The sequence below is a fragment of the Athene noctua genome, chromosome 1 (assembly GCF_965140245.1).
Source record: "Athene noctua chromosome 1, bAthNoc1.hap1.1, whole genome shotgun sequence".
Lineage (NCBI taxonomy): Eukaryota > Metazoa > Chordata > Aves > Strigiformes > Strigidae > Athene > Athene noctua.
In genome coordinates, this window is record NC_134037.1 from 120,480,062 (window position 1) to 120,498,730 (window position 18,669).

The 18,669-nt window shown below is 39.5% G+C and overlaps 1 protein-coding gene across 7 annotated transcripts in view; it reads right to left on the minus strand.

Moving 5' to 3' along the window:
* The window catches only part of USP34 (ubiquitin specific peptidase 34), a 138,781-nt gene continuing 120,112 nt past the window's right edge, over nucleotides 1-18,669 (minus strand). For 4 of the 7 annotated variants that reach the window (XM_074910564.1, XM_074910481.1, XM_074910387.1 and 1 more), the window contains 15 exons: nucleotides 17,530-17,677; nucleotides 15,916-16,550; nucleotides 14,290-14,447; nucleotides 12,983-13,061; nucleotides 9,513-9,639; nucleotides 9,052-9,159; nucleotides 7,852-7,956; nucleotides 7,603-7,727; nucleotides 6,397-6,549; nucleotides 5,310-5,433; nucleotides 3,612-3,691; nucleotides 3,073-3,213; nucleotides 2,796-2,942; nucleotides 2,111-2,270; nucleotides 1-1,795 (listed from right to left, as the gene is read on the minus strand). In XM_074910564.1, the coding sequence (XP_074766665.1) occupies nucleotides 1,185-1,795; nucleotides 2,111-2,270; nucleotides 2,796-2,942; nucleotides 3,073-3,213; nucleotides 3,612-3,691; nucleotides 5,310-5,433; nucleotides 6,397-6,549; nucleotides 7,603-7,727; nucleotides 7,852-7,956; nucleotides 9,052-9,159; nucleotides 9,513-9,639; nucleotides 12,983-13,061; nucleotides 14,290-14,447; nucleotides 15,916-16,550; nucleotides 17,530-17,677 (2,901 nt within the window). In that variant the 3' untranslated portion in view covers nucleotides 1-1,184. The remainder of the gene's footprint in view (nucleotides 1,796-2,110; nucleotides 2,271-2,795; nucleotides 2,943-3,072; nucleotides 3,214-3,611; nucleotides 3,692-5,309; nucleotides 5,434-6,396; nucleotides 6,550-7,602; nucleotides 7,728-7,851; nucleotides 7,957-9,051; nucleotides 9,160-9,512; nucleotides 9,640-12,982; nucleotides 13,062-14,289; nucleotides 14,448-15,915; nucleotides 16,551-17,529; nucleotides 17,678-18,669) is intronic. The other 3 variants (XM_074910832.1, XM_074910741.1, XM_074910653.1) reach the window with 2 other exon arrangements.

Genomic DNA, 18,669 nt, shown 5'->3' on the forward strand with positions numbered 1-18,669 from the left:
TGAAGCTGAAAATGGAGTTTAATCATATAATAAAACCAGTATCATTGACAGTCTGAAAGATCACACAGGAAACGGACATTGCTCAGAAATAACAGGAGGAGATGTGACAGGGAAAGGTGACAGAGTCATTCCAGCAGTTCCAGGATGCAGAAGTTGTGAAGAAAGCGAGGGAATGCGGGCCCAGGGGCAGCGCGGGTACAGGGGAGGAGGCAAAAAGTCTGCGAGTGGTGCAGGAGAACAGTGTGACCAACACGGGATAAAGTCGGGGAAATGAAATGGAAAGTTCCACTGGCTTTTGCCGCTACTTCATGTCCTGACATCGCGGGGGAAAACGGGTAAACAACCACCGACCCCTCTCAACTGCGTGACTGAACGTTCATGCAAAGTAAACCGGAAAAGGACCGAGATTTACATCAACTATATACATTTGATCATCATTTCTCTCTGCAGCTGTTTCGTTTTTGAAGTTGACTTTGATGAGAAATCCAAAGACTGAAGCAACATGTTATAAACAAATGAAAAGTCATCACAATCAGTTTAATGAAGTGCACAGAATAGCAATTGATCATGTCAATAAAAATAAAACAATTAATTTTACATCAAGTGTGCTTTATTTCCTCCACAGGTATTCTGTTAAATAAAGCACCATATATATACTGCCAGGCCACAGCTAAAGAGGATTCTTTACAGAATCAAATTTCTTGTGGTTGTTTAGTATACAAGTAAACTTAATTTTGATAATAAGAACCACAGCGATCTGAGGCAATCTGCCTCTATTATAAGGTACAAAACTGGCACAGAGGACACCATATTATACACAGTAAAAATGCCATAAGTTTAAATTACATCATACAGGGCAAGGAGGCCCTGTTTTCCCAGACAGCCATATTAAATGAAAGCCACTACAGTGAACTCTTAATTACATAAAACATACCCATTATTTGATTGCCCTTTAAGAAAGTGTACGGTAGATGCAAAAGAAAAAAAAAAAAAAAAAAAAGGAAAGAAAAAATCTGGAGTTCTGCCTGACCAAGAATTAAGCATATAAATCTATCTTGCCATTCAAGCAGAGAGCACTGGACAAACTGAAGCACAAAACAGAAATAAGCAAAACTTATACAAACAGCATTTGGGGGGAAGAAAAAAAAAAGAAAGACTTAAAAGCAGACATGCTCCATCTAATGTCAAGAAGCAGCTTGGTTTCCTTTTCCAGATATCCTTGTGACCACGTGAATCGTTGACTCAATGGTCCTACACAGGATGTCTAAAATGTCATGCTGCTGCATATGACTAAAAAGTCCTCTGGAATGGCCACAACTGATTGATAAACTAGTTTCAGGGTCCTGGGATGGTAAGGCTTGACCATCGCAGCTTCTCAAATCTGCGAGGTCAGATAAAACTGCCGAAATCGATGTGGAAGGAAACTCCGAGTCCTCCTCAGCTCCAATGGAATCCTTGGAAGTCTGCAGGTCTTTAAATTCTTTGCATTCTTCAAATTTACCATTTCCTGACTGCTCTTCTGTGTGCTGTGACCGTGTCGCTAACATTATGTCTTCTGAAAATGAAGATGGAACCTCCATTCTGTATTCCTTGACAGAACTGTTCTCGGGGGAAGGAGGGTCTTGCTCAGTGCCCGGATCAATGATTGAAGAGTCTCGCGTCTCGTTATCTGAAGTGCTTGTTGGGGTCAATGCCTCACGGGGTTCAGTTTTTATATCACTGATGCAGCTGTCTACAGTGTGCTCCTCATCACTGCTGACCCGTCTTCTCTTCACAGGAGTGGCTCCTTCATCATCTGGAATAAAAAGGAGAGCTCACTTAGGGGAAACACACTGTTTTCACGCCATGCATCCCAGTAACAGGCCTTGCACGTTTGTATCCTTTGCCATATTAAACACAGCACTTTAATAAATACTTCTGTCCTTACAGAAAATTCATGTAATTGCCTAGAATTTTAGCTCCGTAATAAACCAGTATTTCTTGTGTAGGACTGGGGATCGGAGCCAAGACATGGCCTGCCCTGCAGTGGCAAGGAAACAACACGTGACGTTCATTTTGTGGAAGTCTGTAAAACCTTATAGCTAGAGTGACACCATTAGAGAAGGCAAACCTTTAGTTTTTCTGTCTTTGGCTTCTTGCTCTTGTAACGAGTTCCTCTGTTGTTGACAAGCTCTACATTTGTTTAAAAGTTCTTGTAAAGTTGGAATCAGGGCTGAATTGAGCTGTTTGGGAGTGTGCACCGAAAGCAGCAAGGCGAGTGCTCGGAGATCCTAAAATAGAGGAGCAAACAAGCTTCACTACCCTCATTTCAAACTCGTATTTGATTAATCCTACACCCAAAGAAATCCGTATGATAAGCAGAGGCTTCAGCATGTTCTCAACATCCAAAAGATCAAATTCTAAATCCACTTACGCTACTGAAATCTCCGGCTCCCTACTGCTTTGCTAACCTTAATGCAGATCTGTCATAAGCCGACGACAATCCTCTGCTGCTCGCTGCGGGGCGAAACCTTTTTGCCAGGTTAGAACATTTCTACCATTAACTCTACTGCACTCGGCTTGTTTTACAGCATCATGTTGCTTGGACTGTTGCTCTGTAAATTTGTGACTCCCTTGTTGGTAGGGGTTAAGTTAAGCTGCCTCCCACGCTCTCACCAGAGCCCAGCTTGCCCAAAGTAGAGCCAACAATGCCCACGCCTCTCTAATGGTGCCCTGGCACACGGCACTCGTGTTACTGCCAAAAATAAGCTGTCTCTTAAACGACGCTGATACTCAAATGCTTAGAAAACACTCACCCCGTTTAAAGTTGAGCTTGCTTTGGAAATTTCAACTCTCTGGTTGCTGAAGTCAGATTCTAGGCTTTGATATTGATTTATTAGATTTGTAATTAGAGTATTGATTAAGTTGGCACAGTTCGTTTCAGAAAACACCTGCCCTTGGACCTGTGAAAAGAACATTTATTTTTGGTTTTAAACCACAAAAAAATGGAACTCTGTGAAAGCAGCATCCCAACTTGAAATAGTCTGTATGACTGCATTTTTTGAAACAAACGATTGCTAAAAGACCACGTACCTTTAGAAGAAAATGGGTCAGAAAGGTGTATACAATGTTGTTGTTAAGAAAGGTCCTTTCATCCATTAGAATACATTTTATATATTCTGCAAAAACTGGATCTTCACAGAGGAGCTTTACACAGTTCTTTGACATAGCGGACTGGAGACAGAGACAGAGAGAGAGGAGGGTGCAAAGTCACCTCTGGAGCACGGCACCACAGCTGTGCTTGTCTCGGCTGGACACCTCTAACCAGGCCCACTGATGGTCTTAATTCATATCCTGGACCATTCTTACCGACACAAATATTTCAGAACTATCAGGCAGGGCGTACCAGGAGCAAAGACAACATGCCAGATTTTTATACTTGATTTATCAGGTTTTATCAGATGACAGGTGACATAAGCAGAGATATTTTCTATCCAAAATACTGTATACAATACAAAATGTTGAGTGAACAATACCAACCAGCCACAATTGATGACTTAGTCCCTGATTCACATTCACTGTGTTTTGCCTGTATTTCCATTCCATTAGTTCTCAAACTCACTGACTCTTACCTGAGTCTGACAAAGCTCAGTCCAAAGTTTGGGGAACAGTGCAAGATGAAGCGGCAGACCTTCATATGCAACTAGGACGCCTGAAATTATATGAGAAAATAAGTCATGATTGTGTCAGAATTTTGTTGGAGATACTCACTTCCTGACAGTAGTAGTACCAAGGTGCCATATCATAAGACCGCATTCTGTTGTTTATAATCAGACCTATAATCTGTGAAGTTTTTACAATCCCTTCAATAAATACATGTATCCCTTCAGTGTTGTACAAAATATGTACAAACCCCAAAGAACTGGCTTTAATTCTGGGTTTGTATTCAGGTTATTTTATTACTGTCTTACATTTTCAACTGGTCAGCTACAGCACTTAAAAGGTTGTAACTGTCTTTTTTTTAAAAACAGCACACAATTTTTTAAAGGGTATTCTTGATCGTTAACCCAAGCACCGTTGTGCCTAGACCGTGAACGAGTTCAGGGGTAACCCGAATATCAGCAAACAGCTTGAGAGCTAACACAACCTCCAGTAAATGTGAATAATGTTGGACTTAAAATCAGAAGAGTGGGACAAACAACAAGCCAGTGGGCGATTCAGGGGTTCAAAAGAACATTCTACTATTATTGCTCTTTGGGTGAGAGTAATTTTGAGTGTTTTTATTTGTCTAGAAAGGGTATTTAATCACAGCTAGCTAGCCGGCTTCTAACAGCAGAGAAAACAAGGGGGTATTTTCGTACGTGGTTCCTTCTGCTGAAGATATTTCTCTTGGAAGGAATGTACGTGTCTCCACTGGCTACAGAGGGAAATCTGGCTATGTGGCTCATTTTTAGACAACTGAAGCGAGACAGCTGCCTGTCTGCATGTGCATGCAGTAGTCACCTGTGTGACGGCGAACTTTGTGTGTCTGCACCTACCGCCGCACCGGGTAACTCAGCCTGTCCTAAAGTCTGTGGTGGAAGACAAAATTTAAAAACCCCACAAAGTGCCTCTGGAGTAGCACCTGGCCTCAGTGGGGGAACTCAAGGCAGGATGCTCTCCTGTCAGACAAAGAAAGCCATGGATGCCTTGTGCCCACACCCAAAAAAGAGGTTTAGTGACAGCAAGAAACCCAAATACTGGTGGTATCTACTTGGCAGAGCTGCAATAAGTATTGGGTACAAACTATATGACTGAATGGTTATAAACTTAATTAAATGTTGTGACGGTTTCCAAAACTGTGGAGTCAATTAAAGCTGGATTGGTAAACAACAGAACAGGTGCTGTCTGTGGCTTCCTACATGGTTACATACACTGTCAGGCAGAGTGCCAGGTCGTGCCATTGGCAGAAATGCCTGAGGACTCAGGATCTGATCCAAAGCCGTTTAAACAAAATAAACCAAAACCAAACAAACCCAAAACCTTCAGTGAGTCCTGTATCAAAGTCTAAATTTGCAAAGAGACCAAATTCTCACTGGTTGCCTGAGCTCCTCTCTGAACAGGCCCAAAGCGTGACAGTCACGTAGGTAAGACTCCACTACATTATACACGTCATACAGTTTTGGGGATAAAAAAAATGTCCAGCACAATTAATGCAGCAAGTTTTGCGAGCTCTGCTTTTTCTAAAAATCCTGATGTGGCTCTGCTTTTTCTAAAAATCTCCTTAGTGGAGAAGCACTCACAGTTTCCACAGAAAAAAAATCCTTAGGCTGTTTAACCTTCATACTTACTCATTTTAACTAAAGTTTCAGTAAACTTTTCACAGTTGATTGCAACTCGACATAGCAGATGGATGAACTGATGATAAGAAAAGAAGTAGTCTAGCAGCATACGATCGTAAACATCATCTTTGCCCTGAAGATTTAAGAGAGCTTCATTTAAACTACAGAAGCAACTGGACAGCAACCAGATTTCCCAAGCGTCTAAGCTTAACGTTACTGCACTTCTTGCCCTAAAATGTTTCATCGTACATTACGGAGAAACATGATGGGAATTTCCAGGTCTACCCCAGGCCAGCTGCGTCTCCTCACCCAGCCCTTGGCAAGCAGAGGAGCGAGATCAGAGGAGGGCTGGCAAACGCGATTCCCCCACCAGTAACAAATTTTATTGTGTGATTCTGAATTGACAGACTGAGAAGATGCAAAGCTGTGCGAACACCACATCTTGAAGACAACAAGAAAACAACGCAGTAAGTTTAAATCATGTACAGACACCTAAATATATATACGCTACTGCGTTTTAAATCATAATTTGTCAGTTACGATCTGTAGAAGTCAGGATTTTCTCAAGACTGAGCTTCACGAGCTTTCAAAAGCAGTATTTTCAGGAATGTCTCAAACCAAGTGACAAATATACGCTAAGGGTTTTGCATGCCAATATTTGAACGTACTTTGGATGTACAGGCTTAAAATAGCACCAGCTTCTGCAGACCAGCGAGCCAAAAGGAAATCTCAGACTCAAGCCAACAAATGCAATCTCATACAAAACAAAGGAATGAAAGATGAGTATGCAAAACCACACAGAAACATAACTGTGGATGTAGTTTTAGAGGCTTAAAAATCTTCTGGTTTCTAACATATATAAACTCGTTATAAAGTGTAAAAAATGCCGTGTCCTATAAATCACTGACTTTTTAAGGACAAATGTTCACATTATTTAGCGTCCCATCCATCACTTCTGGATACATGAGGGGACAAAACCCACTACAGATCACTTCTCACCATTTTTTCCGAAACTTTGGTTAATACAGTAAAATTTGATGGTGCACGACTCTACACAGCATCATTTGGAAAGCTTTAAAAAAGAAGGGTTACTTACCCTACAGTAACCGTGCTTCTTCGAAATGTGTTGCCCACACAGATTCCCATCTACGTGCACATAGGCCCCATGTGCAGGAGATTGGATTCTTTCTGAATAGCAGTGTCCACTGGGGCTGTGCCTGCACCCAGTGTGTCCTTGCGACCACTGTACCTGAGGGCATAAGGGGTATGGCGGCTTCAACCACCACTCAATTCCTTCACCGATCAGAAGCCCCTGTGACAAGGCTCAGGGTTAGCACAGGAGCAGGACCACAGAATCTGTGTGGACAAAGCATCTTGAAGAACCACAGTTACTGTACAGCAAGTAACCAGTTTTCCTTCTTCAAATGATTGTCCATACATATTCCTTTTAGGGTGGGATTCACCTTACCTGACTTCAGCTATCTAAAAATCTAGTCATTTCACTATTCCCTGCAGGCAGTGGAGAGACAGACAGAGACTCCTCCCGAGGAAGAGCCACCTCACCCGGACTGGGGTGCCCAGGACGAGAAGGAGGGCAACTATTCACCTCATTCCCAGGGCAACCCTGTATCGTCATCAATCACAGAGTGAGCTGGGTGCTGACCTTTTAGATAGGCAAAGTGACGTGAGCTGAATCCCACCGCTGCTGCAACTGTGACCACGGGACGGGGCAAGGGACTACAAAGTAGCCCCACCAACACTGGCGTCTCAACAGGAAGCCCACAGAAGGGAAAAATGGAAAGTGAAAGACTGAAGAGCCCTGTACGGTATTTCAGGTTCTGGTACTTGACCCAAACCAAGAGAAGATTATGGCTCAGTCCCAGCTGAATGGACTTGAATGGAACCCAGAGGATCCACTTAGCCGCCTGGTAATAAATCTCAACAGAGTTAGAAACCCATCTGGACAATCCCTGGGAGGTTCCTGAATTTTCTTTATAAATGCCACAAACAGATTGGAAGATTATAAAAAAGTGCGCTATGTTTTTTTTTCCTGAATACAAGGCTCGAACCCTTATCGAGTCTGGAATATGAAGCTGTGTATCACCACAGGCAGGGAAATGGTGCTTTGGGAGTGCACGTCTAGAATGGAGTATATGAGGACAACACATCTTGAAGAAGAATTACTCTTTGTTTACAAAGAAAACGTAAACGCATTATACTACTGGCGTCTTATCATACTCTCAGAAAAAATGGGAAAACAATAGAGAAACAGCTATTTATAGAAGACCGTATGTTCACGTACCTTGCTGGCTTCCACCATTGTAGGCAAGAGGCACATATTAAGTTCCGGACGTGGAGGACGAATATTGCTTTTTCCCCCTATTAATTTCAAATTTTCACGACATGGAAAATAAGGTCCAAGAGACACTGTAGTATAAGTTAGGATAAAATAGGGATATATTAAAAAGGTCAATATTTGCTGTCAGCAAGGAACATGATAGAGTAATAATAGCGTAAGAGAACTTCAAAATACAATCACTGAAATACCTACTTGGGATATTACTGTGGTGGTATGTACAATGATTGTGCTGTAGAAATGGAACCAGAGTATGTAGGAAATCATGAGGACTTAAAAGTACAAGCTCCTTGAGGACATCTACAAACAAAAATTAGTTTTTGCTATTACATATTGTTATTTCTTAACAGAAAACAAATTTATTTAAGGCTCATGCATTTGCAACCTCTCTTTCATGCTGCTTTTCCTGAACTCAGTGTGCACCGTGGAGGGAGGCTCTACTGTGAATAGCACGTAAAGAGAACACCCCTGAACCAGCCAAGATTCCCTTCACCTCTGCCACTGGGAGAAAACCTGCTCAGTGGTAGATCAACCACCAGCGAGAGGGGTGCCAGCTTGTAGAAAGTGGAAGCTCAGTAAAATTACCCTTTTTCCTTCTTCTTAAACATAACGGGTTTGATGCCTGGAAAATGTCAACCAGCAGCAGTCAGGAGGACAATGAGAAAGGCACTCAAAATAAGGGGAAGATGCACACAAGTCACAGCAAAAAAGGTCATTTGGGCACAGGTTCAGGCCTTCCATCAGCATGCATAAAGATGCAGATTATATCTATGAAATAATATTTTAAAGCCTAAACTAGAAGAAAACCCTAGACTTTTTTGAAGTAAGTTTTCTAATGCAAAAGAGACACTTATATATAATGTCTACATCTACAGTTTAAAAAAGCAAATCCATTCCATTCTACAAGCTATTTCAGCTTTACCTTTATTATTACACCCTCCAGAATTGGATCGTAACAATGAACACTAAAAGCTGTTATTCAGCCTAACTTGGTAACCATGCACCCCTCTGAGGGGAGCATTAGTATTTCAATTGTAATGTAACATTTGGGATTTGATTCTAAACCAACTGACGCCTGTACTCTGGAGTTACTCCTTATTCATGCCCCTTCCCTTATCAGGTAGCAAATTGCTCTCTCAAAATGCAGGCTGACTTTCTGTGCACACAGTCTGCATGCCTAGGGAAGTGGAGACATTAATTTTAACCTGACAAAACCAGAATGATTTAGAATAGGACCAACGGCACTATCAATGTATTGACAGTATTAACATAAACAATTCCAATATACAGAGCATCTACTAAACACGTACGCTTGCAAAACTGAATTTCAATTTCCAAGCAGGTGACTGCCTAGAACAGGTCCTTCCTGACTGCAGTTGCACTGTGACAACTTACCAATACAAGCGTTTCTAAGTTCCGGAGGACTATAGGAATTTAGCAGAGTTAAGAGCTTATGGGCAAATTCAATTCGCTCCTGCCACTGGATGAGAGCTTGCTTCACATCTGCAAATGCAAAAACCACGGAAATCTCTTCAGTTCATTTCTCAAAAGCTCATTACATAAAGAACAGAATTCTACTGCTGAAGTATCTCATTCTCCCCCAGCCTGATTTTCATCAATCTAAAAATCTGTCAAATCTCCTCAGTCTACTGCTATTAAATCTAATTAATCTAGTTTCATATTATGTCAATAAATAATTTAGTAAGTAACAATTTACTAACTGTTAATAATCATCTCTCCTAGTGTATGGGAAATTTTTTAACACAGTTAATAAGCAAGGTAAAATACTAGGGTTTGGGTCCTGAAAATTAATTAACAGTCAACAGGCATAATCCTTCGACGAGTTATAACCAAACCTTTTCTTTGAAGGTAGGGACGTGTCGATTTAAGAACCGAAAGGAAAATAGACAGAAGTTCTACCAGGTCTCCAGTCACATGGCAAGCTGTGGCCTCGTGGTACATCATGTGCAATGTGTTAAAGGACTGTAAAGAAAAAAGGCCAAAACTTTAAGTTGCCAAATTAACATCCTCATTATCCTTTCTGTTTCTATCCTACAGATACTGCTTTTGCATTTATTTTAAGCTCAAACAAGATGGATCAAAATATACCATGGTAGATGTAATCATGAAATCACTCAAAGGTAACAACCTTTAAAAAGAAAACATATCTGTAGAGAAAATCAGTATATTTACAAATAGATTCCTAAAGAAAAAAAAGCGCGGGGGGGGACGACGGGGGGGACGGGACAGGGGGGAAAGGGACAGAAATAGAGAAGGAAAGGGAGAGAAGAAATGAACGACCAGCTATCCTCTATAATTGCTGACCCCGACATCTAGTTTTGTACCAGAACACCAAGTAGTCTTGTACGGAAGGAGAGGTTAATCTGAAACCCACCTTTGGTCGAAAGGCTGACTTTTGTTCTTCTCACCTCACCCAAAAACTGGAGTCATACTCAATTTTTGTCACGTGAATGGCAGAGGGAAACGGAATTTGTAAAATTTATTGTAACGTTAACCCCTCTGCAAGTAGCTACCACCCATCTCAGCTCAAGAAACGAGCATTTTTGTGAGCACATCCAATACAGCTGATAGAGAGAGGAGGTTAAAAACTACCTCAATTTCTTTTCAAGGTAAAAGCTTTCTATTAATGGCTCAAAATAATTACAGAGGCTTCACACAATTATCTAAAAGCCAAAAAGCAAAGCATTATTTGAGAGACACGGTATTTTTATATACCTGAAACCCCAATCTTTCTGTGCCAACACACATCTCGGGGTATTAGAGATGCATGAAGACAGATGTGGGTATGTGAATTTGGGGAAAAACCGTAAGGTTAATATAGATGCTAGTCATTTTTCAAACTGCTCTTTAAGGATATATGCTATACGATTGTACATCAGATGAATTACTTCTTTTATAACTAATACACCTTCTGGGCATCTGTGATTTATAGAAAAATTGGGAAGGAAAAGCAACTCATTTCCAAACTGCAAAAATCCTAGCACAAGATGTAAGAAAAGATATTTCATCTGCTGGGATATTTTAAAGATAAAGAAACAGTAATTTCATTCCCCATAATGCAAAATCGTGATACGCAGTTTTCATATTATTCTCTAGATAAAAGATACATGACCAACCCTGCCAACTGGGAAACTTTTCTGAACATGACAAGCCCTTGATTCTTCGCCACGCAAAACACTTCCAGAGAATAAGTGAAAATACAAGGCCTGGTAATTTCAAGCTGTAAAGCAGCAGCAGTTTCATCTAATTTCCAGCAACTTTTTACATAGAAAAGTCGCACCTTATATTGCACATATTTATAAACTTATCTATTGTTAATATGGAGCAGAGTTAACTAAGCTGTTCTTTTTTTATACGTATGTATATATCAGTCTACTTATGAGTTTCATGTATTAATAGCTACAGCTCAGTTCCTAACTTTTTAGCCCAAGTTTACTGAATATCAGCATTTTCAAGACAAAGAGGAACACGTATTAAGGAGTAATTACCTGCAGTTAATTAATTAATCAATAGCTTCACATTTAGAACAAGCTCCTGAATACTCAATTTTCAAACAGCACTGCAGTGTCTTTAATTTTCCAACTGATTTTATAATTCCAGCTTTTTTAAATCACACTTTTTCCCAGAAAATACAAACTAGTGACATAAAAAAAAGTTAACAGGTTTTTTATATACACCATATAAAAGCAGGATTGGAATCAACCTCAAAGCATCATTGAGTCCCATCCATGGGCCTTAAGGCAGGCTTATAAATATCATCTTTATATCCTTGATGTTTGCTCAAAGTCCTCCTGACGACTTCCAAATCCCATTTACTGTGCAGCTACAACTACCTCCTATCCACTTGTCTTGCACCGTGGATTTTTATCAGTTTATTTATCTCTCCCTGAATACACCATTATACATATGTCAAGAATGAACTGCATCTTATTTTTACACTTTCTCCAACATATCCAGACAATCTTGATTTTTATTCTTGTTCTCAAAAGGATCTAGCATCCTTCCCCATTTTGCACTGCCAGTATATTTAATACATGTTCTCATCCCTCAACTCAGTAGTGGAAGTGCTGAATAGAATCCAAGACCCATCTTAAGAAGGACTAAAGAAAAACAAAACCAAAACCCCACTGGATGTGCCCTTTTCCAGTCTTTTGATATCTCACTCATCTTAAAGTAGCCACTAACTTTTCAGAGGTTTTCCAGCAATGTCTTTTAGGCTTTTCCTATGTTACTGCAGGACAGTATGAGTGGATCTGCAGAGTGAAACCACTGGTGGGCAGAGGCTTGACATTGAAACTGTACCCATTTCAGGGTTTTGCTATTTCTTCTTTTTTTCCTATTCTGAACTCTCTCTGTTCTGGTCTCATGGACCAAGTACCCATTTACAACTGGAATACACTACATACGCTCCAGAAATGCATTTTAGGTTTAGTTTCATCAAAAAGAAATCTAGTTTGTGTGTTCTTAGACAACTCCCTCTTGCTAACAAAAGCACAATAGGTAGGAAAGATCAGGAGAATTGCCTCAGAGGTGCCTCAAAGAAGCATTCAGAAATATTAATCACAATTGCACCTGAGCGTTATTTCTGTACTTTAACCTGTTGCCTTAACCCTTCTTACGCAGTAATAATTGTGTGACTCTGCTCAGCCATTCACTCACAGTTGATCTGTAATAAAGAGAACCCCCCCAAAAAAAGCATAAACTCGCTCCCTCTCAACATCACCTGTTGGTGGCTTTCCCTCTGTCTGGAGAAGCAGGGAAACATTTGCCTCATCTTCTTTTCACTACTAAAGAAATCTTATTAAAGACAACAGGGGAAGCAGCTATGTGAAGGAAGCCAAGACTGATTTCTTCCCACTCATGACATCTCTTACTACTTGCAACTACTTTTTCAGTAGACCTGATCTACTCGCTATTATGAACCTCAGAGCAATTTTACCTACCCTTGATATAGAAGACACATCACTCTACTGATTTAAGCTACAGCCTTCTATAGTTATCCTAGCAAACCACTGTTATCAACTAACCTGGGATCTCTCTCCTCTATTAAGATTTGTATTGCCTCAAATTTACTCACTTAACCTCCTACATCAGTGTTTAGACATACAAAATATCTGGTAAATCTTTTTTTGTCATTCCTATGATCCTTAAGATTTTAAGGTTTTACATGTACACCGGTGCTTAATCAACATATTTCATAGGATACCATATTAAAACAATTTAAAGCAAACACAGTGTCAGGAAGGAAGGGATGACTTCATGAGAAAGTGAGATGTTTATTATAATTAAATGACAAAGTAATTACCTCAGTCATCAGAATCAATCCTCTATTAAACACAACAAGAAGTCTGTCTTCATCAGATTCTAATAATATTCTGAAGGCACTATGAAAAAAATCCAAACATTGAGAACACTGAAAATTACATATCATCTTTTCATAATTCGTACCAATGTTATATTTTGGAAAATAATCACAGAACAAAGTAACCCCAAAAGAACATAATTCTTCTCTTCATTTCCCCCCCACCCCCCTTTTTCATCTGAAAAGGCCTCTGATGTCAAACTTCCTTTATGTCAACTTTATGTTATCAAAAAGTAATTTATAAACAACATTTACAGAAATATTCCCAAATAATGTCTGCAAAAACGCTAAAAAAATTAGGAAAAGAACGTATTTCAAAAGACAGAAGTTTATGCTTTTCAAATGATACATTTAAATAGGTTCAGTTAAGCCTGTTTGGACTTTAAAATGTAAAAAAAATATTCCTGTCGAAGTATTTTATGTTTACAGTAGAACAGAAAATAAAGGATTACACTAACGAACAGTTCCTCTCAACACAATTCTTCCAGAGCGTTTGGGAAAACCTGGTTGTGCTCTGCAACAGGTGACTGTGTGTAATCCCCCCAGGTAATACAGGTCTTGCTGCCTTTTCACAAGAACCTTTCAATGCATCAAAGAGTTGCATTTAAAACCCCAACACCTGACCTACATATACAGGCAATTTATAGTTACACTGAAAATACCCAAGCAACAGTTTCAGATGGACTACTAAGAGCAGAAATGAAAAACTGTTGAAGATACAATACCGTAAAACTCCGTCCCACCAGCACAATGTCTAAAACCCATTTCTGGCCTGAAATAACACATGTCAACAGCAGCAGCTGAAATTACTGCTTTGCCCATCCAGACTAACCATGGTAGGCTGAGAAAAGAATTTAAGTTTAAATGCTGAATTAGAACATTGATTTATTTGGATTTAGTTTTTCCCAAGGGCTCTACCTATGCATTTTTACCACAGTGTTTCTTTCTGAATCCTAAAAATATATATCTTGGTTTACACCAGTTTATTGTAAAATATTTGCTCAGTTTCTGAATTTTCAGTCGATAACATTCTGAAATAAATTGTATTCACAAACAATGGATTTTGGGCAAAAAAGTTACAACTGTAACTTTCTGTCTGCTTACTTCTGCATAAAAGTATCCCCAAAACTTTTTCATCAAGCAGAATATCAAAATAACAACACTTAATTTTTATCATCCTTCATATTTGAAAAATACAGTTCCTATTCAAACAGCATTAAACTATTACACTAACTTTGCTGCTAACATACCTTATTAAAGTAGTCCAACAAGACCGTCCGTCCAAGCAGCGCAGGTAACAGCTTATGGTTGTTTTCTTAAATTGCTTTATGTCTTCTATTTCTTCCTCTCTCATGTCTGGTCTCTGAGCTACAAACAGTTGCATGAGGTTAAACAGCTCTTCTACTGCCTAAAACACACAAAAATAGTACGTTAGAGTAACCTCTCTCAGTATGTTACGACTCATATTCTATTTGTATTACTGTTTATTACTTCTACTAAGTAACACACAGAACAAACGTAAGTAAATTTAGATGGGAATACGTTTTTAAGCATTACAACAAAGTTATAAAATGAGCAGACAACATTTTAACCTTAAATAATTGAAACTAAACAGTTCTTAAAAACTAAAATTTTGACACAGAAATTGTGGATATTTCCTATCTGTCTTGAACGTAGTTTGCTTTTAAGCTGTCACTGTTTACTGCGTGGATAAGGACAGAGTATTTGAGATAGCCCTTCTAAAACCTTAAATGAATATTTTGATGCTTCCTAATAGCATAGCTCATAGCCACATATATACATATAGATAAAAAAGAATCTGCAATCCAGATCCACGTATCCAAACTTCTCAGCTTTCCTTAAGGAATGTAGGGGGTTATCTACATGGTGCATGGGTATGTGCATTTGCTGATGACAATATTATATTCTAAGCAACAGAATTCAGAAAGCTTCTTATGTTGAAACTTGCTGGGAGTCCCACACACATGGGAAACACTAAACACAGCGGAGTAACTCAAGTCTCTTGCAAGGCGAACTGAGATTTCCGAGGGGAGATGCAAACAGTGAAAGCAGCAGGAATACTCCCAGGACTGGCAAGAGTATAAATTTACTCTGTGAGCTGAACTAGACAGAAGTTCAACATACAAGATTCCATCCTCCTCTACATAGTGGAGAAAATATTTATATTCTTTCTGTTCTTGTACACCTATAAAGGACCTCAAAGCAGTACTCACTGAGTAATCATACACAAATGTGTATTTTGCCTCTTAAATGCTTTGTAAGCCTGTTTTTTCACCGTTTACACATGGACTATTTTAACTAGTAGCTACTCTGTATGGCAAGTGTCATAATGTTGTGGAGACAGGGCAACTCCCGTGTACCACTGTTTTTGCAGAAGGTACACAAGTGTTTCCCATGTGATCACCTGGCCATTCTCTGTTCAAATGCAACAGGCTGAACCTTGGCCCTGTTCCAGAAACTGAAAGCAAAAAAGAAACTCACTGGGAATTCCTCCCACTCAGTGTGTTAGAATGCAACGCGCTCTTGAGAGCACCATTAAAGGCGACTCCTTGTTTCTTATGACTAGACTGGCATACAGAATATTGAAGAACAGTGGAAACGCCAGTGTCTGCTTCCAGAAAAAATACCATCTGCCTCCAACTGCTATTCTGTGAAGAAGAAAATCCAGAACAATCCCCCCACAAAGGACAGTAATTGGATCTAAACACATTATTAATTACAGCCGGAAACCAAAATATAATACTTTCACCACTGGGTATGTTCAATAAGTCTTTCCATCTTTCACGAAAATAAACATTCAGTAAGAGGGGAACTACTAACAATGAAATAGTGATTTTTGGTATGAATCTACTTACTCCTGGGTACTGACTGGCATGCGGCGTGAGATTCTTAAAGGCCCACTGGATATTCTGGTGAGAAGCCAACTGCCTGGTGAAAGCGGGGGACTGCTCGCAGCAGAGGCGCAGGATGCCGTAGTAGGCAGGCAGCATCCCGCGGTTGAAGAGCACCACATCCTGGTCGTCATGGTCTGCGAGGATGTAATTGAAGGCAATGTTCTTCGTCACCACGGGATTCTGTACAATAAGGCGTACGTTCTCCGGACAGTCGACACACACGTTATACCAAAAAGACAGCAAAGCCTGTTTGTTGTGGTTGGTGGCTATCGCCGGCTCAGAAAGTTTAGGCTGGAAAAGGTTCCATAAGTCCATGAAGTAAGTAGAAAACATGAGTTTCTCTGTTTTTGAGATCAAACAGTATGTCATGAAACTGAAGTAGGGCACAAGTTTTGTAGTGCCGTGAACAGCAGCATCAACATACAGCTTTGCTCTTGAAAGAAGGCCAAGAAGCACATTGTAGACTTGATGAAGAACGACCGTGGTATCTGGACTGAGAGGGAGATCACGTGTAGGGATGTGCAAAGAGCGGGTCGATCGGAACATCTGACGGAAGGAATTGCTTGGAATAAGCGACACCAAGAGATAGGCTGCAGCTTCAAATAAAAACAGATTTGTTACATCTTTGGAAAAGACATACGTGCTTAACAGCCATTTAAACAGAAATTAAATTACACTGTATGTTCCATTTATAGATCTCAAAGCATTTTACAGAATACATATATACACACTAGAGATGAAAAAAAAAATCAGAGCGGATAAGACTAGCACAAAGCATGGCAAAAGTGGTGCTGAGGTTTGCTTTCCGGCCTTGTCACCCTATAGTCCTGTCTGCTGCTTGGTTCTAGCTGCTCTAACACAATCATCTCATCACAGAAATAAATAAACCAGATTTTTTTTTAATGCCTAAACTGTCTACTGCTTGATGAAGATGTCATTACCTCTTCAGAGATGTTTACAACAGGAGTTTGCTGCAAAGCTGTACCTCCAGCTTCCACATCTCCCTCACCCACAGAAAATCTATTCAAGTTCAGTGTGGCCTGTTACTGGGAAATCTCCTTCATAAAATAATTTAGACACAAGAAAGGCTGAAAATGTGATCTGGCAACCTGACAGAGTGATTCCTGGCAGAACAAATGAGAGAGCCAGGATGCCCTGGAGTGGGGAAGTAGCACAGACTTCTCCTTGACCCACTGGTTCAAATGACTCAACTAAAGATTAGGCTGTAAGGGGTGAAAGAAGAACATGTACTACCTACAGTACAACTGTGTGATGGACACTATAGAGAACCTCTTTTTCTTCTTTGGCTTCTCCTGGATCTTGTAGATTAACCACAGAAGATAAAGAACCTACTAAATAAGTCTCATTCAAATTATGAAATCAAAGCACAGTTTTCATCAAACCCAGGCAGCTTGTTTTGATGATGCACCACAGTTGTACTAATATTTGAAAATACAGTAATTCTAAAACAACTGGAAAAGGAAGAAAGGCCAAGCACAAGAGCATGCATTTCATTTACGACAGGAATACCTGCTACAACAGAAGAACAGTTTTCTTCCATTTAAATTAACTTACAAGTTCTCACTCTAGGGTAGTTGTGTGCCAGAAGAAAACGTTCAACCCAGTTTTCCATATTTTGAAGCACCCAGCTGTGAGCTAGTTTATTTCGAGGTGTTTGCACGGCCAGCCAATCCAGGCACTGAGATGGGTTGTATTCAATGACCTGAAAGAGAAGTGGAAAAAAAATCAAAAGGAATACATTAACCTTGATATTACGTACTGATTGTATTACAAATAATGACTAAAACTTAAAAAAAAAATTTATATAATAATTAAATACAATAATCAAAGCACCTACAAGACTGAGGTGCTCTGACAGACAAAGAAAACCCTTATTTAAATTTCACTGCTTTGTGCTTCTGAAACCTGTTCAGAGGTTTTGAAAGCTCAATCTAAGTCCAGGAATTTACTCTACATATCCTTTCTGCATATGTTTAGATATTTAAGTTGAAATGCGAAGCACTTAGAAAATGGAACAACCTTGTCTTTATAAACAAATAAATCATTTTTTTAAATAGCTAATACAAATCTGTAACACCAAGCCAGTTTTTTTATATACATTATATCAAAAGAACATAAATGGTATGCAAATATGTTTATATAGCTTCTTGCTGAGGGTGGCTATTATGGTTTCTAGAAATATTCAATTTCAAGGAATAAAGCCATCCAGTGCTTTTCAAAAGTAATGAAAAGCCTGTGGAGTGCAGTTGTACAGTCAGCAAAGCCTTACAGATAATAAGGAGAAAATGTAGCTCCTTGCGCCCTTCTGACTCTGGGTACTTGAAAATTTGTTGGCATATTATTATGCCAATAAATATAGTTTGTTCATTTGCTAGTTTTTAAAAACTGTGTTCTTTTTACCTTGAGGCCCAGGAACTCTAAGAAACCACAAGCAGTAACTGGATTGCTCAAGCCGTTCCCAACTACTCTAAAACACCTGAAGAATGTGAACAGCTGACACAACCGAAACTCTGCTCATAAAATTTTCATCTCAATTTAAAAATAAACACATTAAGAACAATCTCCTCTTTTTTTTTTTTTTTTTTTTAAGAAATGAGAAATGGATCTGTCAGGTTTCCTTGGTAATAGCTGGAGGGTATCTCCAAGAAAGGGACTATCGTTGTTCACTGTCTTCATAGCTTAAATCACTTTTTA